At 42.9% G+C, this 25,946-nt stretch overlaps 1 protein-coding gene across 2 annotated transcripts in view; it reads left to right on the forward strand.

Annotated features, from left to right (window-relative positions):
- The window catches only part of E2F3 (E2F transcription factor 3), a 35,832-nt gene that overhangs the window by 6,466 nt on the left and 3,420 nt on the right, over positions 1–25,946 (forward strand). For both annotated transcript variants that reach the window (XM_048508436.1, XM_048508437.1), the window contains exons 2-6: positions 15,222–15,333; positions 17,677–17,908; positions 20,337–20,495; positions 21,468–21,582; positions 25,345–25,480. In XM_048508436.1, the coding sequence (XP_048364393.1) occupies positions 15,222–15,333; positions 17,677–17,908; positions 20,337–20,495; positions 21,468–21,582; positions 25,345–25,480 (754 nt within the window). The remainder of the gene's footprint in view (positions 1–15,221; positions 15,334–17,676; positions 17,909–20,336; positions 20,496–21,467; positions 21,583–25,344; positions 25,481–25,946) is intronic.

Here is a 25,946-nt window from a genome sequence, read left to right on the forward strand (position 1 = left end):
CCTAGTGCTGACTTGATATTTTGCCTAAAATTGGAGTGAGGGCATATAAAAGAGGTGCGTTGGTTCTCAATTGTACACATTCATGATAAGTTAACAGTAGAAAGGTAGTTGTACTTATGGCTCATAAGCTGAGATCTGGATTGGTATTGAAAAGTCACTACTGAGAACATTATTACTGTAAGCATTTGACAAGTAGCATTTAGAGGCTGATTAGAATATTAGCACTAAAACTAGATGTTATACTGCTGTTTAGTAAATTATTTTTATCTTTCGCCTTGCAGTGTGGATTGAAACTGCTGAGATACTTCCACTAGGACTGTACAATTCGGTATGGAACGCACTGCTAATATTCATATGGGTAATGAAGAGAACAAATGCTACTGACTCCTGTGACCATTTGTGATAAACGTTCCCTAGATTTAGACAAGTTTCCATGCCCACTTGAAAATGCAGATGCGATTCCATCCAAGTGGAATAGAAATTGAAATTTGCACTCGGCAGGTAGGGTGAAAAGAATCACTATTGAAGGAAAGCGATGATACAAAGAGGGAGCTAATGAGGTGGTTTGTACAAAAATCCAAGGGCATGCCAAGAAATAGCAGTAAATCCATTAATGGTTTTGAATGGTGGGGAGAGATGGGAGAAGTATGCAAATTGGCCATTATGTTAATATATCTTTCAGCCTGAAAATTTTTAATACAGGGTATTCCAAAAGTGGATGGTATTTTAAAGCATCTCAGAGCTTTTATTTAGCTTTTATGTCATCTCGTCACTTTGATGATTCAGAGGCTTTGACAAGCAAGCCTATTTTTTTTAAAAAAATTCACTTCATCTATGTCCTGTATTTCTTTATAAAGGGGACTCAAAGGGGACATAATTCTTCTCTCCTCAGTCATATCCTCACAGCAACCCTGTGAGGTAGGTTAAGCTGAATGTGTGTGCTTTGGCCAAGGTGACCCAACAAACTTGCATGATAGAGTGGGGATTTGCACTTGGCTTTCCCACATCCTAAAGTGACTCTGTAGCCACTACACCACAATGACTTGTTTCTTTTCAGAGGAGAAGCTATATTAGTCTGGTGGAGCAAGTACTCAAAAAGTATTGTGGTACCTTTTTCAAGGAGTTTAGCAAGTTCCTCAACCTTTTTTCCCCTGTTCTTGACGTGGTTCATGTACTACCTTTTGTGCCAGTGGTAAGCTTTACTTGTTGAAAATGTTTTGTAATGTCCAAAGGATAGTCTTGAAGCAGCAGTGACGTAGTGGTTAAGAGTAGGTGTACACTAATCTGGAGGATTTGATTCCCCGTTCTGCCGCCTGAGCTGTGGAGCCTTATCTGGTGAATTCAGATTAGCCTGTACACTCCCACACACGCCAGCTGGGTGATCTTGGGCTAGTCACAGTTCTTCAGAGCTCTCTCAGCCCCACCTTTCCTCACAGGGTGTTTGTTGTGGGGGGAAGGGAAAGGAGTTTGTAAGGCCCTTTGAGTCTTCTATAGGAGATAAAGGGGGGATAAAAATCCAACTCTTCTTCTTATACTGTGAGCTCAGTTTATATGCTACCATTCTTTTTCATGGGATATGGGATTTGAATTGACACAAGAGCTTGAATGCTCAATCAGATAGTTCACAGGCTACAATGACAGGTGAGCATGAAGTACTGAGAACAGTAACACTGAGGAAGAAAACACTGACTGATTCTGTTGAAACGTGTTATCCTTCTCTCCCCCCCAAAGGTGTTCTCTGGTACGCTTCATTTATGAACGTTCTATTTATACAATGTGTAGTTTTGCATGTTTAGTTAGCTGGCTTCTAGATGTAATCCTAAGGATGCTAGAGATTTTGGAGAATTTGAGTTCTTGTGTTTCAGAGGCTTCCTGTGCATTCTTAAAGTGTGTAGTGGTTAAGAGCAGGTGGATTCTAAACTGGAGAACTGGGTTTGATTCCCCATTCCTCCACCTGAGTGGCAAAGGCTTATTTGATTAACCAGATGTGTTTCTGCACTCCTACATTCCTGCTGGGTGACCTTGGGCTACTCACAGTTCTCTCAGAACTCACTCAACCCCACCTACCTCACAAGGTGTCTGTTGTGAGGAGAGGAGGGGAAAGGAGTTTGTTAGCCACCTTGAGTCTCCTTACAGGAGAGAAAGGTGGGGTATAAATCCAAACTCTTCTTAAACATTCCTGCCTTTTCTCTCCAAAGGGACATAAAGCAGTTGACAATAACAGAAGAAAGCTTAAATAAAAAGATTGACCAATCCTGGATCCAGTGGGCCACAGGTTGACAGCCATGGGGAGCTAAGAGCTTGTACCAAAATATTTGCACATCTGGTCTTGCCCAAGCATCATGCATCCCAGAAAGCGAAAGCAATTTTTTAATCCAAATGTTATAGCCATAATACCTCTATGCTGTACATTAGACACATGGTCTTTTTAACTGATGTGCTTATACATGGGAATTAGAGCACAAGACCAGAAGTGGTCCTTGGTCTAGGTGCTGAAGGACCTTTATAAAGGAGAAAAGATGTTCATATTACATAGTACTGAGTTGAAAGTCAGAAGGGCTGGCGCTTCAGATGTTCATGGACCACAATTCCCATCAGCTCTTGCTGGCATGGCCAATTGGCTGATGGGAATTGTAGTTCATAAACATCTGAAATGCCAGAGTTGGACACCCCTGCTGTTGGGTCTTCAAGGTCAGAGATAAGCCGAAGTGGTTTGCCATTGCCTGCCTGCATGACAGCCTTGGACCTTGGTGTTCACCCGTCCTAGTACTAACCAGGCCCAACCCTATTTAGCTTCCAAGATCTGGCAAGGGTTGGGTTAGGCTAGGCCAGGGGTCCCCAAACTACGGCCCGGGGGCCAAATGTGGCCCCCTGAAGGCATTTATTCGGCCCGCCAGGCATGGCGGCGATGGCTCCATTCATGTGCAGTGGGGGCTCGAGGGAGAGGAGGAACTGGCCCCAACGGCTGTTGATTGCAATTACATGATGGCACCCCCAAATCTCCATGAATTTTCTGACCCAGAGTTGGAAACCTTACATGTGGCAACTCCTGCTCCACCCTTCCCTCTCGGCTACTCCATGTGTTGCTCTCAGGCTTTCTGTTCCGCCTCACTCCCATTGGCATCAGCCAGGCTGGTGAATCGCTCGCTGGCTGCTAGGGAGGAAGAACCCAGGAAGATACCTAATCCTGGGTTAGATGGAATGCTTCATTGGGAAAGTTCTGCTTTTTTTTTTTTTTTTTTACAGGGGAAGGTATTCCACAGCCTCCCCAACAATATTTGGAGCCCACCCTGTACTTGACATACTTTGGTCACTGTTCTAAAAATAGACCATGACAGAAAGGCTGAAAGGTGAAATCAAACATTTTACAATCATTTGTGCATAGGAATTTGTTCATAGTTTTTTTTAGTCCGGCCCTCCAACAGTCTGAGGGACAGTGAACTGGCCCCCTGTTTAAAAAGTTTGGGGACCCCTGGGCTAGGCCATACAGGTCAGGGCTCATAGTAGTTTATTACAATCTTATTCAGAACTGAATTTTTTTTTACATTCCTACATGCTGGAATCAAGAATTTTGGATCCAGCAGGTGGTAGGAAGTTGGAGAGTGCCATCCCAGTATAAGATAAGGTAAAGAAGAACGTTGGTTTACCAAGAACATGTGGAGGAAGGTTAGATCAGTGTTTATAATGATGCCTTCTTCTTTTCTACAGTGAAAGCAGATGAAAGGAGCGAGAATCCCGTGTGACAGTTAATCCTATGCAGGATTTTTCCAGTCTAAGCCTATTGCTTTCAGTTTGCTAAGGCTGGATTAACTGTCCATAGGATTGCCTTGCTAGTCTCTTATATATGGCAAAACTCCTCTTTTCACTGTCAAAAAGGGTGTCAAACTAGGTACATGTTCATTTTACGATAGTTTTATGGTTTCCAGGTACAGTTCCCATTGCCTGCCACAGCTCTGTGGCTGGTAGGAGAAAAGTAAAGCAAAAAATTCCCTTAATGTAACAATGTTACATCACTTCTGGAGAAAACCAGACATGATGTCATGCCTTTCTACAAATTGTCGGAAACTCTATGGTAGAGCCAACAGCATCTCCATGGTTCCATTCTTGCTGACTGGCTGGCAGCCCTGTTTCTTAAGCTACATCTTATAATGTCTGTAGACTGAGTACAAAATAAATTTTGTGTGTGTTTCAGTTGTGAAGAGGTATAGGTCCTTGAAATACATATAGGCAACCACATAAAATAGAGAAACCTTTCCTCATGTACTTTGAAATTCCCTTTTATGTTCGTTCATCTTCTTCCCGAGTTGACCCTCGGTGTGTTTCTTGAACTTGGGTGGTACTAAAACAAAATAGTCCAAGTAGGTGCTTGTGCTTTGTTTGTTTTTGAAGAGCGCTGGGAAATTCCGTTGATTATTTCAAAACACAAAGCTTCCACTTCTGGTAGGAGAGCATCTCACTTAGATGTCAAGTTCATGCAGTGTTGCATTTTGGTCTGTAAGAAAATGAACAGAATTTCAAAATTCAGTGCACAGTAAGAAAGACGTGAAATTACCTTAAGTCAGAGGCATATCTAGAGAAAACGTAACGCAGTGCAAAATCTGAGTTTTCCCCACCCCATACGGGCGGCTGCCCTCCCCCATCACGACCAAACAATGTCTTTTTGCACCAGGTCATCTCAAAGTCAGCATCACGGGGGGGGGGAGGGAGGAGGGGGGGTGATTTTCCACTCCCCATGTGACTAAATGGCCACAGCCCAGGGATGTTTGACCTCCTATGTCCCCCTGAGCAGTACGCCCTGCCTTCAGTAGATTGTCTTGCCAATCATAATTGGGTAGATAAAATTCAATTTTAGGTGCAGTGGTAAACTTTAGATGGAAGGCTGAATCCAATGCTGGTTTTCTGATAGTAGAAGTGGTACTGGAGTGATACTAAACCAAAATAGCCCAAGTGGATGCTTGTAGTTTTGTTTTTTTTCTTAAGCTTATGTGAAGGGTCTTCTGTCCCTGGTGGCCCTCAGGGTAAAGTATTCTTTCTAGGCTCAGTGGGATTTAGGCAAGTTCTGTCCCTATAAAATAAGTAGCATATTTTAAAATACAGTGGAACTTCAAATTTCGTTGACCTCGAATTTCGTCGGTTTTGAATTTCGTCGGTTTTTTCCCCTTGAAAATTTGTCTTGAATTTCGTCGATCGCCTCGAATTTCGTTTGGTACAAAAAAGCTGAAAGTGAAACTAATTGCCTTTTCCTTTTGTAATGGGACCAAATGGACTGCTGAGAACTGCAGAGAACAGAGCTACTGTGCAGTATTGAGAGTTTCTGTTGTGAGAAAGCTTACTTAGTGCCAGGTAATTAAGCGATGTGTTTGGGGGGGAGGGGGTGCAACCTTTGCCTGCTTTGTGGCACGTTCATTTTGTCTCCTTTGACATGCAGTGCTTAGTTGTGGGGGGGGGGAGGGCTGCTGGAGAAAGTGAAGTGGAGAAAGTAAAGTTTTGGCTCACTTTAGTATTGTATGGGGCAGCTTTTGGAAAACCAAAAGGGTGAACTTTTCGGCTACTTTAATTAGGGTGTGTGTGTGGGAAGTGATTCCAGAATGTGTGCATAAGACAGAATTTCCTTCCATAGAATAAGTTTTTGCAGGGTAAATGTTCATGTTCAGGTTGAATGCTCATCTTAAATGTTTGAAGTTGTCTTTTCATCATGTGAAGCTGCCTTTCATATTCAGTAAACACTGTATTTTTACTCAAAAATTGTGTTTTTGCCATTATTTTTGGGTGTTCAGAACAAATTAACTGGATTTGCATTGATTCCTATGGGAAAGTTCGCCTCAAATTTAGTCGATGGCTTTCGGACGGATTATGGCTTTCGGCCTTTCGGCCTTCGATCCCTTCCAGTCCGGCTTCCGTGCTGGGCATGGGATGGAGACTGTTCTTGTCACCGTCACAGACATGCTCCGTATGCAACTAGACCGAGGCGGATCGGCGCTGCTGGTGTTGTAAGATCTTACTCTTTGCATGCGCTTTGACTGTGGTCAGATCACGATCACCTTTGATTCCGCAACGCCTGGTCGGCTTCCCTGGGGTCGCGAGGCACTGTTCCTTAAGTGGGATCTGCTCCTGCGTCTCTCTGGGACCCGGACCCAGCAAGTGTGGTCGCGGGGACTCAAAGCTCCTCCCGAAAGTGCCCACTTTCAGTGTGGTGATGCCTCCTAGGGAGTTTTTCGTGCTGTCCCCGGGGCTTATTATTTAACATCTATATAATGCACTCCCTTGCTTCAGCTTGGTGCGGAGACTTTGGGCTGACCTTGTCATCAATATGCTGATGACATCTCTGGCTCATTCTGTTGATGGAGAGGGGGAACAGTCATCACCCCTGTGGCTCTCCAGCATTGTTTGGAGGCGATGCATTGGGCTGGTTGGTGCAGAAACAGAGCAGGTTAGAAACTGAATCCATCAAAGCATGGAGATCCTTTGGCTGGAGTCGGGAGGGAGGGGCTGGGGATTTCCAGCCGCTGGTGTGGAGGAGGAGGGCTTATGGATTGGCACCGGCCTCCTCCGTTCGTAGAAATTTCCTGGGGGGGTCCCACCTGGATTCATCTCTTTTCCAAATGGAGACTCCAGGTGGGCCATGTGTAACCTGGAGTCATGCGCTTTTTCCATCTCTCGACAAGCCCGGCGACTGGCCTCTCCCTCCTCCTTCTTCTCAAACGGATCTGGCTACATGCTTGGGATCCATTCAACGGGTCACCTTTCCAGGCTAGGATCGACTATTATTGCAACTTTCGGCTTCTACGCAGGCCTTCCCTTCTGCGCTCTGATTCACAGAAATTAAAACTTTTGCAGAATCGCGGTGGCCGATCCTGTCTCAGCAGGGGGGGTGTTTTCGCTTAGAGACCATATTTCACCTGTGTTGGCAAGCCACCTGCAACTGGTTACCGGGTTGAATTTTGAACTTCATTTTTAGGCAAGGAATGTTGGTATTGACCTTTAAAGGCCCCTATGGCGCGAAGCCTTGGGACCTCCTCGATACCTGTGGGACCGTCTTGCCCCATACGCCCCAAATCGACCTCTGCATTCAGCAGAGGCTTTCAACCTTACTTGGTGGGATCCCTTGGCCTCCCCCCAATGATCGCTGGGCTGGCCTTCCCACCTGGGCCAGAGCTTCTTACAGCTCTGGCCCCTTCCTGGTGGAACGCTCTACCTCCAGCTATGCGGGCCCTGCGGGATCTTAATGATTTTCGCAGGGCCTGCAAGACAGAGCTGTTCCACCAGGCTTTTGGAGAGTCCGGCCGCTGATGGCTCCCCCCTCCCCTTTTTCTGCAACATCTGTGGACCCTGCCGCCCCTCCTCCCCTCCCCCTCTTTTTTTTCAGAGGATTTATTAGTAGGACGCCATCGATATATTCGATATATTTGATATTAGAACGCTGCATTTTAATGGGGGTGGTTTTAATATATAGAGAGCCATTATTTAATGATTATTTAAATCTCGATATTATTGATTTTATTGTGCTCTATCTATTTGTTTGTTCACCGCCCTGAGTCCTCCGGGGGAGGGCGGTTTATAAATATAATAAATTATTATTATTATTATCGACGAAATTCGAGGTTCCACTGTAATACAGTCTGCAGATGCTTAAATTGCAGCGAACAGCTGAGTTCAGGCATAACTATTTTATGCGTTGTAAATGCAACGACTACTGCATTTTGTTTTGCCTTGGCTGCCAGCCTTTCAAAGGACTTATGTGTTGTTTTCGGTGCTAGAGAGTCATTTAATCAGCATTTATGCACTCGGAGGATGTTTTCAGTTCTTATTGCTGTCTCGCAGAAAGCCAACGTACACCACCACCTCAAGCAGTCTGCATACTTTTGCAAAATTACAAGATCATGGGCTTCCTCCCCTATCTTTGGTTCACATCCAATCTGGAGAATATGGAAATTTACACACTGTTTTTATTAGCCTTAACCAAACATTACATTTTTAAAATTACAGATTAAAGGATGCCACCAGTAACCTTTGTGCCACTTTTGTTGAGTTAGTCTTGTCATAATAAACTTCCAGAACGCTGTTAAACTCTGGCTAAATATAAACTATATTCTATTGTACAAAAAATATTTTATTTTGGCCAGTATTTTCTTAATTCCAGTAAGGCTGTGAGTCTAACTGTTGCTGGATATAAGCCCACTTCCCTGACTTGTCTCCAATATTTCTAAAGTTTGAAATCCTTACAAGAGCTTCAGTCATTTCCTTAAGATTTTCGTTTTCAGCTAGTAAATGAGGATTGGTACTGGGATGGAAGACCACCAAGGAAGACTGAGGTTACAGTGTTGTGGGTTTTCTTGGTTGTATGGTCGTGTTCCAGTAGCATTCTCTCCTGACATTGAGATGCCAGCCACAGATGCAGACGAAACGTCAGGAAAGAATGCTACTGGGACACAGCCATACAACCAGGAAAACCCACAACACCCTAGTGATTCCAGCCATGAAAACCTTTGACAAGACTGAGGTTGCTACTCAGATGAAGTCTGCAAAGCACCTCTGCTCATCCCTTTCACTGCAAACCCCATGAGGTGGAAGGTCATGGGGTTGCCATAAGTTGGTTTGTGACTCCATAGTGTATTTTTTCTTGCTAATTATACTCTTACTAGCTAATGACCTTGGTAGAATACCTAAACCCTTGATGTCTGCAACTGTTATGCATTTTCAAATCTTTGCCGTGTAAATAATTTAGGCGAGCCGTGCTTGGAAATAAGTCATTTGTCGCAAATTCTTTGTATGCAAGAAGAAAAGGAGATTTAACTATAGTGGTATCTGTTATTCCATTTTCTTTGCTCCATTATTCACTTCTTGGAAACAATTTCATGAAGGTGTGTTGCCAACAAAATATTTAAAATTAACACTGTTTTAAAAAATGATGAAACCTCTAAATTCAGGCTCCTGTCTCTTTGCTTCTCTGTGTATGATTTTCCTAACTGCCAGTTAAACTGAAGTGTTGGTAGGTAATAAATGTTTTGAGAAGGGTTAGATACCCCCAGGACAACATCTCCAGTGTGTTGTCCATGGTCACCATTGTGTTCACGGATGTGTTTTCCTGGCATTACGTTCTTTTTCTCCAAAGGATTCTTTTTCCTAAGAAAAGAGCCAATACTGACTTTTATTCTATCTCACTAGAGCAGGAGGTGGTTAAGAACTTCCCAGGATTTATCACCTTTGAGGCTTCAGAGAATGCCTTTCTGAAAATATCTACCCCCTCCCCCCAAATAGTAGGATGCCTGACTTGAAACCTCTTAATGTTTGTAATGGTTCCCATGACAGCTATTTTCTGGTGGCTCCCAGTACCCTTTCTCAAAATTCTAGAAGTGTATACAGGCTCAGTAGGTTGTTCTTGCATACTTTATTCAGGATCTTTCCAAAAAGCCTACTGGCTGTTGGATCTTACCATTGCAGGTAATATGTCTGTTAAACGTTAAAAGTGAAAAAAAAAAGCAATTAAAGATGTATTAAGTGCTTGTCACATAAATAAAATTAGTGGATATGGAACACACAAAGAAAATGACTACTAGATAGAAACAACTGATCCAGCTACTGTAACATTTTTTATAATATAATTCAAATTTTATAATTTAAAAGCAAAGCACCAATTTATAAGCACCAGTTTTCAAAGCTACTGAAAGCTTCTGGTAACTCATTGGTATTATGTGCAAGAATATTTAAAAGGTGATACATTTCAGAATGAATATGGTAGGTAACCAGAACAGAGGCCATAATAGAGGCTTTCGGCTTGTCATAAAGCTTGCCCCATCCCTAAAAAGGTGATTGAAGTATCTGGGTTCAACATGTGCACTATCTCTGCTCCCAAGGAATGCCTGCAAATCTGCCAGAAGGAGATTCTTCAAAGTGTACCGTTGAGAATAACCTACTGTAAGGTAGAACCATGAAATGGAATTTGCTACAAGACTGTTCTAAAAATTGTTATTACATTCCTGCACTCCTCTGGTTTATGTGATGGTAGTAAAAAAGTGACCTTTTCTTCACAAGTTGCTGAAAAATGCTTCAAAAACGTTTTTGAAAAATCCCTTTATAACGATCTTTGGCTGCATTCACGCTCTCCAAACATTTCATGGCTTTTATGAGGGGGTGTTATTTGTAGAAATGAGGTTTCATTGATTCTTTGCTTTGATTCTCTGTAGCTCTGTTTAATGGACGCTTCATAGATTCAACCAAAAAACCCCCATAGAAATGGGGGGTGGGGGGAGTGAAGTCAGGGATGCAAAAAAATGGCTTCGAGAGGGACGTTAATGTGTGGAAAATGGCAGCAGGAAAGGTAAAACACGGAAAAATGACTGCATCGCTTGGGAAGATTGCTTGGAAATGTTTTAGTCTAAAGAATCATTGGCTCATTCCGCACATGCAGAATAATGCACTTTCAAACTGCTTTCAGTACTCTTTGAAGCTGTGTGGAATGGCAAAATCCACTTGCAAACAGTTGTGAAAGTGGTTTGAAAACGCATTATTTTGCGTGTGCGGAAGGGGCCATTGTAAAAAGGGTTCCAAATAAAATGGAGGAAAAGCTCAAAGCAGATGTTTTGGGAACCAAAGGGGGAAAACCAATGTGGAACTCCATGGAGGAAACGTTTAATTTCCTGCCTGAAAATGTTTTAAGTGTGGAGCAAAGGCCATTGTTAGAAGATACGTTTCCAATACTCTGACTTCTAAAACCGAAACTTGCAGTAAGGAGTAGCGATTTCAGTTTGAGTCAAGATAAAACTGCTATAGTGTGTTTCATTAAAGCAAACAGATGCCAACTGGTGAATGTGTCTGTCTCTAGAATATCTTCTTGAGCAGCCATTTTAGGTTCGTTTCAGTTTTTACTGTCAGTTCTTTAACGGTTTGCTGTCATGTCTTGGAAGACATCAATTCCTAAGCATCTTCTGGAACCTTCTTTAGGCTGAGTTTTAGTGATCCAAATTCTGTTTCTTTACCTCATTTATATCCAAAAGAGTTTACATTGTTCTCCTCCCTTCCATTTTATCCTCAACACTCCTGAGAGGCAGGTTAGTTAGAGGGAGTGTGTGTGAGACTGGCCCATGGCCCCCCAGAAACTTCTTGTGACAGATGGGGAATTCAATCCTGCCTGTCCCAGATCCTACTCTATTGTAACCTCTGCACCTCACCGATTATCATGTATGGGACTGTTTCTTGAACTGATAATATACAAGGAGCTGCTAGGTCGGAATCCCAATAAGTTCCAGAAACAGCATTTGAAACCTCTTTATGGTCATAAATAATTTTAAGAACAATGTGTCCCTAATGAATCTGCCATTCCAGTGCAGTTAGCAGTTGCACTGAAATTTAATTATGCCTTACAGGCAAAAGCCTTTCACTACACCTAGTTATTTTATGACTGTATGAGTATTCAGCAACTGTCTTGCTGCCCATCCTAAAACTGCTTTCCTGCCCAGCCAGAGAGTTCAGTTATACGCTGCAATTTATTTGTTCTTTTTTCCCCCAAATTCATCTGCCTGTGATTGCTTTATCAAGGAAGAGCGTGGGGAAAGTAGGAACGTCTAACCCTTTTCCTTCTTGCTATTTCCTCTTGGGGGCTTTCTTAAGGCACATGTGGCTTTTATCTGTGCCAAGGGAAAAAACATCCAAGGGAAAAATAGCTGTCTGTAAGTTTCCCCAGCACCAATAAAAGCAACTCGGGGTGATTTTTTTCGGTGAGAAAATGGCAGGAGAGGAATGGGTTAATATTTCCTCTTTTCCCCATGCTGGCCTCCTTCTTAATAAAGCAAGGCCAGGCAGCTGTATTTCCAAAGAAAAGAAGAAATATTAGCACTGTCACAAAGCTGTCTAGGTAGCCTAGCATGTCACACTACCTTTTTAAAGCATAGTTTACCTCACATGACTATTAGTATTAAAATAACCTAAGTACAATATCCTGAACTTGAAGGAGGAAAGATAGGATACAAAATCCTAATTAGAATTCTAGCATTTGCAAAGAATGAAGGATATTGACCCTTATAAAGGCATAAATGCATCAAGCAATAACCTGAATAGTTTGTCTGGGTAAGCTTTATCTACCTGAGCCTGAAGATCCTTGAGTAAATAAATGGTTCCGGAAACTTCTCTGAGATATGGGGCATTTTCCACTCACAGCTGACAGCATTCTGAGTCACCGCTGCTGAATTGGTGTAGTCTTCTTGATGCAGGTTATAAAAGACCTAAATCTTTAATTTTAATGTAGATCTTCAGATGTCTGTCATTCCGAAACTAAATACAAGCCAGAGTGAAGGCTTACGTATTGTCTTCCCCTTACTCTACCAGCAGCTGGCTTGAGCCCTCCAGGGGACTGCCGGGATATAAGTGCAAAAATAAATAAATAAGTTCTTAAGATGAGAATGTTGGCTGTGGTTCTGAGATGACCAGACGCCACACTCATGGGACACATTTTTAAAGGATCCTACTACTTGTCTTCTGGAGCGCATAACTATCTGCACAATATATATAAACCCAAGCAATTATGATTTGTGTCCTTAGCCATTCTTTCCAACATTTTTTTTAATCCTCTGGAGTTTCTTTGTCATATACATTGTTGTTAAGCATTGGTATGGTGGTTAACAGTTGTGGGCTCTAATCTGAAGAACTGAGTTCAATTCCTTATTCCTCCATATGAAGCCTGCTGGTTGACCTTGGTTTGACCCAGTCAACCCTGCTGGTTGACCTAGTCAAATGTTGGAGGCTTGAGCTTATCTGACCCCATTGAAAGAAATTTAAAAGGTAGAGATCCAGTTATTGTAGTGACTTGAAGAATATGCCATCTATAAAGGTTATATGGCTGTCCCATACTACTTCATACCATTGGTCCATCCATTTCCACAGTCTTGGGCGCAACCTGCAAAGGTGCTTGCAACTGAAGTGTTCTTTTTCAGATCTACTGTTTCTTCTACCCATTTTCCCCAAGGTATTGTTTAAGACCTAATCCAACTACAGTGGCAGTGTAGGGCCCCTTCCACACATGCAGAATAATGCACTTTCAATCCACTTTCAGTGCACTTTGGAGTGGAACAGCAAAATCCACTTTCAAACAATTGTGAAAGTGGATTGAATGTTCATTATTCTGCATGTGCAGAAGGGCCTAGGAGTCCTGTCTTAGAAAACCGATTTGGCCTTCAAAGAAACTCAGATGCTGTAGAAATTCAGCAGCATTTCAAGGCAGTGGTTTTTTTTGCTAAAAAAACAAACTAACAGTGAGCTTCATAAAGTTTGTGACTTCAGTGTGTTTGATGCAAAACGTTTTCCTTCTGTTAATTTTGCCCAATGCGCTGCTGAAGATTGCCACGTGTAGGATCTTTGTAACAACGTATACAGCTTAGTGTGGTCGTTTATGCCGTAGGGAGATGCCTCACCTTGCTGACTTGTACTTGTTCACATTTAGTATAGCTTGCTTTTATACAATTAAAATTGCTCATCAAATTTGAGTGAGAACAGGGTGCTCTTTCAGAATTGGCTTGTCATAACATAGCTGCTGCCTAGGCTCCAGTTGTTTTATATACGGTGAACGCAGATATCCCTTTATATCTGAGTAAAGCTATTTTGCAAAACAACTGTGCTGGCACGGGTTAGAAATAATACCAGCATCAGCATCTACATCTGTCCTGTGCTCACAGAATTTTTATCTGTAGCTGCCACATTAGAGCTTCTTAAACATTTTAGAGCAGAGGAAACTTGATGTGGCTTACCAGGAAGTAACATGTTGCATTTTCAGCTGAAGTAATTTTAGTATATGTGATAAAGCATTCAAAATACTATGATGCTGTGGGTAACCTAGAAGCTAGTAACCTTGCAGAATCGAGAAGAAGCTGAAGGATATTAGGTAAATCTCTTGTCCCAAAGGTCCACCCTGCTTTTAAATTTCATTTGTGAGCAAAAGAAATTGGGTACATGATATGAGACAAGGTGGTTTCATGTTATTTAAGCATCCATACCCTGCTTTACTTCCCATTTCAGTCTGAATGGGATTTCTAAAGATAAAGAAATGCATTTGAAGTATAATTTTGCCATCCTTTGCCTGTCCTGAATGGGCCACAGGCCGCAAGCCATGAGCTGAGCCATTTGGCCATATCCAGACTTAAATATCTGTAACAGCAGAGAGAACAGAATCTCCGCTGACAGATGTTCCCTGGACTCCCCTGTTGTGCCTTCAGGCTACCTGTGGAACACCTAAAGCCACATGTGGTTCCCTTGAGAGCCATATGTGGCTCTTCAACATGACACCTTTAGCTCTTCAGAGCAGTGTTGACCAATGTGTCACCTACCCCATGTTTCAAGAAGGTGGACTGACCCAGGAAGGTTTGTGGCTGCCAGGTAGTTCCCAGCTTAAACACACACTACTGAAACATGGTAAGCTATGAGCCTCCCTGAGGAGGATGACTCATCCTAGGGATATAAATCAAGAGCTGTCCTCTTCAACAATCCTTCCCGCTTCTCTGTGTGTCTGTTCTCCCACGCTAGCACCCAAGAAACTCCCAGGAGGTGGGCAAGCTGGCCACAGAGAAGAGAAAGTTAAACCACTACATGACAACCACCAAGGAAAATGGTTGGGTGACGGTGGTTTTATATACCTTTCTCCATTGCCAGTTTGCTGTCCTCTGGGCACCTTGGCAGTTTCACTCCCCAACCTGAGCTGTTGTCCCTCGTGCTGGTAAGAAAGCTGAGGGGGATGCAAAGAGCTCTTCAGCTTCTTGTGAAGAGCGGCTTCATTATGCTGTTGGCTGCCAGAAGACCTCGAGAGCAGCTCGCCATAGTGGACCGAACCTTCCACTTCCAGATGATACAGGACTGGATACTCTTATTTGCCTTCAGCCCCTGCCAGCATGGCCATTTGGCCATGCTGGCAGGGGCTGATGGGAATTGTAGTCCATAACATCTGGAGTGCCAAAGGTTCGCCACCACTGTGACATATGCCAATAGGAGATTATTCCATTTAAAACAGAGCATTTTACTCATTGGAAAGTTGCAGCAAGATAAAAGCATACTGCTGTGTCAGGGAATACTTTAGTTGTTGGGGAAAAGTTTGTGAATGATTTTCTTTTCTAGTCCATCTAAAGTTCTGCATCTTGTAAAACGGTCTAAAGTTCTGCATCTTTTCTGGTCCACCTAAAGTTCTGCATCTTGTAAAACAGTTGGTGTTGCTCTTCATAGGAACATTCTGCTCCCTTTTGCAGGCAAAACGAAGATTGGAACTAGGAGAAAGTGGCCAGCAGTTTCTAGCCGAAGGGCTAAGAACGCCAAAGGGGAAAGGGAGAGCTGCAACTAGAAGCCCAGATAGTCCAAGAAGTAAGTAATGTTTTCAACGATATCTCAGATTGTATCCTCTTAAACCTTCAGAATTTTTAAGACGGTTACAGATTATTAATCTTAAACGGAGCAAAGAGAAATCTCATCTTGTCGGAAAACCGCCCAGATTTAAGGCAATGTGTTTAATGTACACTTTCGTAAGTTTAGCCTAACTGGTTTGATCTTACTCTCACTATATGTAGAGTGAGGAAAAGCTAGGGTGTTTCTCTAGAAGTTTTGTTTTATGCATTACGTTGGGCACCACACTTTTTCTGTAAGAATTGCAGCTGCTATCTTATGTATTCTGTAGCAAAACAAAATTATCAAATTTGATGCCAAGAAAAATGAAATTGTGTTTTGAGCTTGCAATGATTTGCACAGGCATGTCTCGGTGTGGTATGATTCTGTTTGCAAGTTCCACATTGGCAAATTATATACAAAAGTTCAGCAAAGAAATGGATGGAAATGGGAATAGAAAGGACATGGATTTCTCTGCTGTATAGCTTAGTGTGAGGGACCATGGTAGAGGGACCTCTTCAGCATATCAGAGTGGAGAGCCTTTTTCTGAATGCATTTTCAAATTCGGCAGCAATAAGAGCTGGAAATATGTGGCTTTGAAAAAAAGCTGACACACTGAGGAGATCAAATTTGTCTCTGAATATCACATTTCACACTCACACACAGTGATCCCATTATCATGGTTCTAGCATCTTGGTACCAGTGCTTTCTAGAGTTCAGTGCAGGAAATGGCACGTTCAGTGACCTCTATGGAGCAGGAAAGCAGCAAAGCCCATACTTTCTAAGGTTTTTTTACCTTCTAATATTGATAGGCTGGATCTTGGTCACCACACAGTTTGAAACATCTGACAGCCTTATGTTACAGTTAAGTCCTATCTGTACAATGTCCATGCCTCCCATTTATTCATAACACCTGACATATGTATGGTGTGGAAAGTATGGTCCTCAGGCCCTAGCAAGAGCCTGGTAAGGTTGCTATGACACTTTGTTTACAAATATTGTATAATTTAAAGTAGCAGTAGTTTGATATGCTTCAGCTTGTTGATTCAAGCGTTTCCCCCGCTTTGGGTTGGCTTTCCTCTTACCCTTTCCCTTCTCTTGTTTTAGAGAAGGGAAGAAGAAATTAGCTGAAGAAGAAATTAGTTCCTTACACCTTGATTTTTCATGCGCATCTGGTTTTTACTCCATGTGATTTAGTGGTATTGTATAAGGGGATGTGTCAGCTGAGATGCACAGAGAAAGGACGCAAATCCTATCTGATGGACAGTAGAGTTTAAAAAACAACCAAGCTCATTTCCCTCACATTCTGTCCGTCAAGGTAATCTTGTCCAGCGGTACAGATAATGTTAAATTGTGCAACACCAGCAAATCCAGGTCACCCACAGACAAATTTCCAGGGAAATGTCTACTCCCTGCACTTTTTAGAGGCACTCAAGCAAGTAAGCAGAAAAGAAAGAATTTGTTAACTAACCAAATGGGGAAAAGGGACCTCCCATTAAAAAAACAGCTTGAGGAGAAGTGAGGGAATGGTGAGAGCAACTCAGTACAGCTAAAAGAAAAGGGGGTTGGAGAGAAGAAATGGTTCTGCAGATTAAAGAATACTGGATGGGGGAGACTTTGGAGGTGCAGGAGGATTCCAAATTAGAATAATAGAATCATAGAGTTGGAAGAGACCCTGAGGGCCATCAAGTCCGACCCCCTTCAATGCAGGAACACACAATCAGGAGCATTCTGCTCAGATGGCTTTCATCTAGGCCTCTCTTTTTAAAAAAAATCTCCCAAGAAGGAGGACTCCCACCTACACTGCTTGAGGTAGTGCATTCCACTGGCGAACAGCCCTTACTGTCAGGAAATTTTCCTGACATTTAGGTGGAATCTCTTTCCTTCACCTTGAACCCCTTACTCCTGGTCCTAGTCTCTAGAGCAGCAGAAAACAAGCTTGCTCCCTCACCAACATGACATCCCTTCAAATATCTTCAAAATCCCTTCAAAAAATATCTTCAAATGTCTAAATATGGCTATATGTCACCTCTTAACCTTTTCTTCACCAAACTAAACATACCCAGCTCTCCAAGATTCTCATAGGGCATGGATTCCAGACCTTTTATCATTTTGGTTGCCCTCCTCTGGGCCTTTCCAACTTGTCACCAACTGTCACAAATTAGTCCCCTTTCCCACAATTCTCATGGCTCACTAATCTGTAGATGTGTATTTGAACATTTTCTTGAGTGATCTGTACTACAACATACAAAACAACTCTGTAGAATTGTATTACAAATTCAGACTAGTATCAAGATTTCAATTTAATGTTTCTTTTTCTTGAAGCTCCAAAATCTCCTTCAGAAAAGACACGGTATGATACTTCTCTTGGTCTTCTCACAAAGAAGTTTATCCAGCTACTAAGCCAGTCCCCAGATGGCGTTGTAGACCTGAACAAAAGCTTTTGGAAAGCAGCAGAGGTCCTTAAAGTACAGAAAAGGAGGATCTATGATATCACCAATGTTCTAGAAGGTATCCACCTCATTAAGAAGAAATCCAAAAACAACATTCAGTGGATGTAAGTATTTTTGTAAGGGATCATAGAGCTGGAAGAGACCCCAAGGGCCTTCAAGTCCAACCCCCAAATGACAGCTTCAGAGTTCACCGTAATATCGGTGATGCTTAAAAGTACATTATATCGAATTTGGAATTAGTTACTTGGTGGGAGAAACTTCTTAGGCCTATTAGCAGGTATAGGAAGATCTAATTCTTAATAATCTACGCTCTGAATGCTCTCTCCCTCTTTTTAAGGCTGCATATCGCATGAAGTAGAAACAGCTGTATTGGTCCATGCAGAATCTAAAAACCAGGACCCAAGCCATGTATTAGCTTTATACAGACCCATCCAATTGACAGAAATGTGGTTAAGTTAAAAAGTATTACATGGATTTTTTTGTATGCCTTAGAATACATTAAAAGGGTCATGTGGCTTGGTAATGACATGTAAGCATGTGTCTGCCTAGTGCTGGGATCCAGGTGGGATGGCTGTCTCCATCATACTTTGCTTGTATTTTTGTTCAGGCATCTCTGATGGCCAAAATAAATTCTGTGTTTTGGGTCCAGACCCAACTTACTTTCCCCACAAAATATTCACTGGGAGGACTTGAAGCCCAGAAAGCAGTTGTGCTCATCAGGAGCTTTGGGCAAAGGCAAAGGACCAGGACCCTGATTGGGGAGGGGTTCCTGCATTCACCCTCCCCTTGTTTCCCTGAGTCAAAATGTCAGGGCAGAAGGAGTGGTTTGCTGATTTTTGGAACTGCACAGAATACTTACCGGTAATTTGGCAAAAAAATGCCAAGTGTCATTTGGCCTTTGGCCCTCACCCTGGTGCTGGAGATGAAATGCTGAACTAGATGATAATTGCAAGGTTTTCATTATCGTTGCTTGAGGGTGTAGCATTTAGTGCAACTTGTTTCTGGACTTTAATTCAGAGTGTATGCTTGAACGTCCTTCCATGTTAACTGTCCTGTATACATAAGAAACCGTAATAATGGGGAAAAGCTACACAAGAACTACTGGACTGGCATGGTAGCTTTCCATGTCCTAGAAGGGTTTTTAGTCTCTTTTTTTTCACCTGGGAGAAAACAGCATTTTTAAATGTACGTACTCTGTTTATTCGAACTGGTCCCAAGATAATGCATGTGAAACACTAGTGAGTTTGGGGAAGCTCCCCTCTTTCAGTTAAGCCTTATCTGTACTGAGAGCCAGCGTGGTGTAGTGGTTAAGAGCAGGTGGATTCTAATCTGGAGAACCAGGTTTGATTCCCCACTCCTGCACCTGAGTGGCAGAGGCTTATCTGGATGTTTTCGTACTACTATATTCCTGCTGAGTGACCTTGGTCTAGTCACAGTTCTTTGGAACTCTCTCAGCCCCACCTACCTCACAAGGTGTCTGTAGTGGGGAGAGGTGGGGAGAGGAGCTTGTGGTTATCTTGAATCTCCTTTACAGGAGAGGAAAGGTGAGGGCATAAACCAAAGTTGTCAGCCATCTTCTTTTGAAATAGGCATTGGCCACTCCTATGCAGCGTGAGCATATGGAGTGAAACCTTTGCAATTCCTTTCTTTGCATTGTTTGATTCGAAAGACAGGAGCACTCCAACCTGATGCTATGGACGTACACCCCATCAGCCCCTGCCAGCATAGCCCACTGACCATGCTGGCAGGGGCTGGTGGGAATTGTAGTCCATAACATCTGGAGTGCCAAAGGTTCGCCACCACAGGCTTAGACTAAAGTAGAAAGTAAGCATTAGGCATGAAGGCAAGTAGTGCGAAGAGTTACCTCCTTCCCTATTCACCCCTGACATGTTCAAGCATAACAGTGCACAGCTGTTTTTAACTTACTTACTAATAGTGGAGGATAGAGGTTAAAAAATTTGTTTGCTTTCACTGTAGCTCATTCACATTTTAGAGTGTAAAGTTGTGACTATATTGTGTACTCCAAAGCTCATTGACTTCAGCGGACTTCAAAGTGTGTAACTTTGCTCAGGCTTGCTCTCTCAGTGAACTAGTGGCTGATCTGATATTTGAAACAGGGACTCAGGGTTTATAGCTTAGGCTCTGAACTTCTGTAGTGGGCCACATATACATGAGATGAACCTGTGATTTGACCTAGAAAAGAAATTTATATGAAAGTGGCATAAAGTTAGGTTGTGATTGTACTGACTCTTGGCAAAAAAAAAGAGTTGACACTACCTTGCATACTTTTTCTTAACCTTCAATTTTCCGTTGGATAAGAAGCAGATAACATGTCTGGTTTGAAACCTCTGCCATGAAATCCCCTTTCCAAGTGAGGAAATACCCCTACATAAAATCCACTTTCCAAGTGAGGAAATACCCCCTACAATCTACAAGGTCCGCAAGAGAAATGGATCTCAAAAATGGACAACTGAGCTTCCGGAGTAGATTTGAACTGTGTCATTTTACAACAACAACAATTTTGTTTTCTAGGGGCTGCAGTCTTTCTGATGATGGCAGCATGTTGGCACACTGTCAGAGTTTGTCTAAAGAGGTAACAGAACTCAACCAAGAAGAGAAGAAATTGGACGAGTTAATACAAAGCTGTGCCCTTGACCTCAAGCTGCTAAGAGAAGATTCTGAGAATCTGAGATATCCTTTTTAATAGTTGAGACAACTCCTTGGGGAAATGTGATGCTTTTTCTTGATTAGCATATGCTTTATATACTGCCAGGCTGACTTAATGCATTCCTTTGAAGAAGAGTTGGTTTTTATATTCTGTGCCTTAAGGAGTCTCAAAACAGCTTACAGTTGCCTTTCTCTCCTCACAACAGACACACCTTGTGGAGTAGGTGAGGATGAGAGATGTCTAAAAGAACTGTGACTGGCCCAAGGTCACCCAGCGGGCTTCATATGGAAGAGTGGGGAATCAAACCTAGTTCTCCAGGTTAGAGTCTGCCGCTCTTAACCACTGTACTACACTTTGAGTTTTGAGCAGAAGCAAATTCAATAGTGGTATCAGTGATACGTTAGCTAGTGGTTGGTATGTTCCAGTAGATATAAGGCTAATGTTGAAGGCTTTCACGGCCGGAATCATTGGGGTGTTGTGTGGTTACCGGACTGTATGGCCGTGTTCCACTTTCTCCGTGTAGCACTTTCTCCTGACGTTTTGCCTGCATCAGTGGCAGGCATCTTCTGAAGATGCCAACCACAGATGCAGGCGAAACATCAGGAGAAAATGCTACTAGAACACGGCCGTACAGCCTGGAAACCACACAACACCTCAGTGATTCCAGCCGTGAAAGCCTTAGACAATACACTAACTGTTTCTGTAAATGTTGGTTTATTGGTCTAGTCTAGAACATGTATCAATATTCCATAACTGTCTTATACAAAGAATAGTGTATCAATCTATAAATCGCTTTGTGTGTGTTCTTGGTTTTGGCTACATGGCTTTCATTCTTCAGGATAAGTTGGTTTTATTTTTTAGTTATAGCATTCCTATGAGGCAGCATGTCGAATAGGAGGAGGAGTTAAGAGGCTGACGGGCAAACAGTCCTAATTTGGTGTGCTGATACTTGTGACTGAAGTGCTACTTCTGAGGAATTCCTTAACATGATTCACATTAGCTTACATTAGATATGAAGATATTCGAGAAATTAGTAGCCTTAAAGACCAAACTGTCATACTTGTAAAAGCACCTCCAGAAACAAAACTTGAAGTGCCTAACCCAGTAGAGGTAGGTATAATTGTCTTGTACATTCATACATAATTTTCTTGTACATACATTCAGTCTTGGCTTTATAGATTTCCATCTTAAACCAACCAGCCCATTTTCAATATTGCTTGAAATCAGTAATTGCCTTTTACCATATTTGTGTATGTATTTTACTCAATTTACTCATTTTTGTGTATGAAAATTAACTTTCTGCTGAGAGACTTTCCTGTCCTTTTTTTGGGTATCTGGAACTTGCCCTTATGGGGAAGTCCTAAGTATCTTCTGCAGTTCTGCTCGCTACAACTGAAACAGCTTCCATTTCACATTTTCTTTTCAGTCAGATTTTTCTTCCTCCTTTTCTTCCTTACCATTGCTGCATAACATCTTCCCAGTGTAATCTCCTCAACATTTGTAAGCCTCTGACTGTAGCGTTGATCAAAGATAGACTTCTGGGATTCTTCATATCTTCCTCCTGTAAAGGTTCTGCATTCTGAAATATTCCCCACACCTCCACCTGAGTGGCTGAGGCTCCTAAATTCCTGCTAGGTGACCTTGGGCTAGTCACAGTTCTTTGGAACTCTCTCAGTCCCACCTACCTCACAAGGTGTCCGTTCTGGGGAGAGGAAGGGAAAGGAGCTTGTAAGTCACCTTGAGTCTCCTGACAGGAGAGAAAGGTGGGGTATAAATCCATGTTGCTGATGCTGCTCTTCTTCTTCGTGGCTTCCTTGTCGTGGCTATCACCCACGTTGCATGACTTCTTGTATACTCTGGATCTCCAGTTCTCAGCATAAAGGTGCTGGGATAAGATGCAGATGGAAAAGATCTGCCTTCTCACACATGGACGCCTGAGGTTGCCTTATCCTGAATCAGGCCATCAGAATCAGTATTGCCTGCTCAGACTGGAAACAGTTCTCAGGTATAGGTCTCAGGTACAGATCTTTTGCATCATCTACAACCTGGTCCTTTTACCTGGAGATGCTGAAGGTTGAACCTGGGAGGTTCTTCACAGCAAGCAGATGCTTTACCACTGAGCTGTAGCCGCTCCCGAAGAGAAGCTTAGGTTGTTTATAGATTAATTCTGATGAATTTTCTGGTTGCACAGCATTTTTAAACACATGTATTTAAGAGTGAAAGCTTATAGTTTTATATACATTCTTGGGTGTCTCTAAGCATTACCCTGAGACCAAGATAGCTCTTCCAAGAAGAACTGTTATGAGAATCCAACCCAAATTGTGTGTAATATTCATGCTTGAATAAATATTTTGTTCAGAAAATGGCGGTGTCCTAAGCAGAGGCATAGCTAGGGAAAATGGAGCCTAGGGCAAAATCTGAGTCCCCCCCGTATGGGGGACCGCCCTCCCCCATTATGACCAAAGAATGATTTTTTGCACCAGGCCATCTCATAGTCACCATCGCATTATAGAACATGCCCCAATTCACAAATCTGAACACAGCAATGATCCATGCCACACAGCTGAAATAAAATTTTTGACATTTTCAAAATACTTTCAGAATGTTTAACAGCTGTTATTACACTTTAAAGTGTTTTAAGTATCATATGACTTTAAATGCTTTCAAACTGTTTTATTACTGCTGTGAAAATGTTTTATGGTGTTATATCCAGCACCCCCAATTGCCCCCCAGCATTGGAAACACAACACAGAGCCAGGAAGAAAAGGAGGGAGGGAAAGGACAGGGGCAAATTTCAAGTCAGTAGTTGCAAATGCTGAATTTTAATACTGACAATATAAGGCACTTACTAACATGAACTCACAGTCTTTACAAAATAACTTCTCTTGTAATAAAGTCAACAAACCTGCACTATCTTTATATGGTGGAAACTATTCTTTAATAAACATTTCAGTAAAAACCATCAAGAGTTCATATCTCCCCCCTCCCCAGTTTAAAAGATCCACCTGCAAACAGGAATACCCTCATTCTTTTTGGACTCTTATGCCTTACCATCAGCAAGGCAAGCAAAAAATTCAACAGGAGTGATTCTCCAAGCTTGGAAGTGCAACAATAAGCTAGCACCTGCCTTGCCAGAGAAGACTAAGTTCCATTTTGTCTAAGCATCATTTTCCCCATCGTGGCCAGTGATCACATTTCTAACCATCACCCATGGCAGGGGAGAATGTGGAGGGGGGTGCCCTTCATTCCAAGGACTATTGGAAAGACGGCAGGCCAGGAGGCAAATCACTTTTAGCAAATCACCAAGTAGGCTGGGGCAGGCTGCAATCCCTCAGCCTCTCTTGCCCCACCTCCCCCCCCCCCCTAAAAACATAATATCAGGCTGGATCTGGGAAGCTGGAAGGGGAAGAGTTGAACTCAATTCTCCAGCAAGCAACTTGCCTTGCAAAAAAGGGAGGGGTGGGGGCTTTTTTTAAATGGAAAAAATGAAGTCATCATGCAAGTTTTTAACTTAATATGCTGCGGAGACATAATCATGTCTAACATATTGATTAATCTATACTATTAGTGATTTTAAGGCATGCAGTTACACCACAGACAAAAGGCAGAGAGGTGGAATTGAGTCCAAACTGTTGGACTACCCCAACGTGTGTGTGTGTGTGTGTGTGTGTGTGAGAGAGACAGACAGACAGACAGACAGACAGACAGAGACAGACAGACAGAGAGAGAGAGAGAGAGAGCGTGCTTCACAAGGTAAATTGGAGAGTTTCTGCCACTGCACCCCCAGTAAGAAGGATGGGGGAGATCTGAACCTGGCAGTTGTTTTGGGAAGGGGCAGGTGCTGGGGGTTCCTCTTCCTCCCCTCGATAAATCCACTCTGCTGCGTTCATCCTGGCACTTCCAACTTTCCCTGGACTTCTTGGAATGCAAAGGGAAACATCTTCCTACCTCCTGAGCGGTGCCTACAAATGTCAGCCAAAGCAACTCTCTTCTCCCAGGCAGGCTCCCCAACCCCTGGCAGCTGTTTCCAGGTCGCCAGTTCTGCAGCAGCAGTAACAAGTCCTTTGCAGAAAGGGAAACATGCCGGGGCTGCTTTGGAAAGTGAAAGTAGCTCTGACTCCGCTGGAGTCACATTACCCCCACCTCCAACTCCAGCCTCTTACAATCTCTTACTAGCACAAAGCGGGGAGGAAAAAAGCAAGAGAGAATGACACACCTTTTCTTCCTGGTAGCCACCACAGGGATTTCCTCCCCCTGCATCTTGAAGGAAGGAAGGAGCTGGGAAGGAGGAGAGCTTTTCCTTTCCTCCTCCTCCCTCCCATCTTGAATTAAGGAAGTAGGGACAACAAGGGCTTTTCCCCTCCTCTGTGCCTCCCCCCGCGGCTGGCTTGCTTGCTTGCCTGCCTTAGTGTGTAAGCTGCCTCTTTGTTCCTCTCTGCAGGCTTTGGGCTCCGGTGGCTTGGCTGGCTGCTCTGTGTAGGTGCCATGCCGGCCAGGCTCCCCTGGGCGAGCCGGGCGGTCTCCTCTTGCCTTGCTCCTGCATGTGAGGGTGGGGAGGTGCCGGCCATCGTGAGTCACGTGTGTGTGGGTGATTTTGCGCCCCCACGTGACTCACCACTGCAGTGCCTGGGACAAGCTGCCCCAGAAGTCCCCATTGACCCCTACGCCACTGCTCCTAAGTATCATTTCCTCTATCATTGAAAAGGTCCTGGAAACTTGTGAAGTAGAAATGCATAATTCCTCTGTACAGGCTTGGTTCTGAGGGTCATACCAATCCTAATTAAAATGGGCCATAATGCTTCATTTTCTACATATGATAAATAACCTTTTGAAAGACAACTTGTTGAAAAGTGTGGTGCTTTCTCTCCACAGAATAAACGGATACATTTATCGAGTACCCAAGGACCGATTGATGTTTATCTTTGTCCAGAAGAAACAGACTGTCCAAGTCCAGTAAAATCACACAGTCAGGACCACAATGGAAATATCTCAAGAAATGTTTCCAAAGGTAACCTTTTAAAATGGTCTCGGTCTAAAAAGCTGCCTTCAAGTGAAGTTGTAACACATTTGATAGTTTTCTTGAAGGCTTTCACAGCCGGATTCAACTGGTTGTGTTGGGTTTTCTGGGCTGTGTGGATGTGGTCTGGTAGATCTTGTTCCTAATATTTCACCTGCATCTAGACACAGTGTGAAACAGACTTCTCTCTGTAATACACCTCTGAAGATGCCATCCACAGATGCAGGTGAAACGTTAGGAACAAGATCTACCAGACCACAGCCGCACAGCCCGGAAAACCCACCACAACTCGGTAATTTGTTTATCTAGTGTAAATAGATATCCTTTTGATAACAGTCCTTGATAAATAAACCAGTCAAAACTCCCTCTGGTGTAATTTAACATATCCTTGCATCTCCAGAAGTCCGGCCTACTTCTCTATACCTTGCTCTGCCCTGTGGTTAGAAAAATGAAGAGG

This window comes from Sphaerodactylus townsendi, linkage group LG09 (assembly GCF_021028975.2).
Source record: "Sphaerodactylus townsendi isolate TG3544 linkage group LG09, MPM_Stown_v2.3, whole genome shotgun sequence".
NCBI lineage: Eukaryota > Metazoa > Chordata > Lepidosauria > Squamata > Sphaerodactylidae > Sphaerodactylus > Sphaerodactylus townsendi.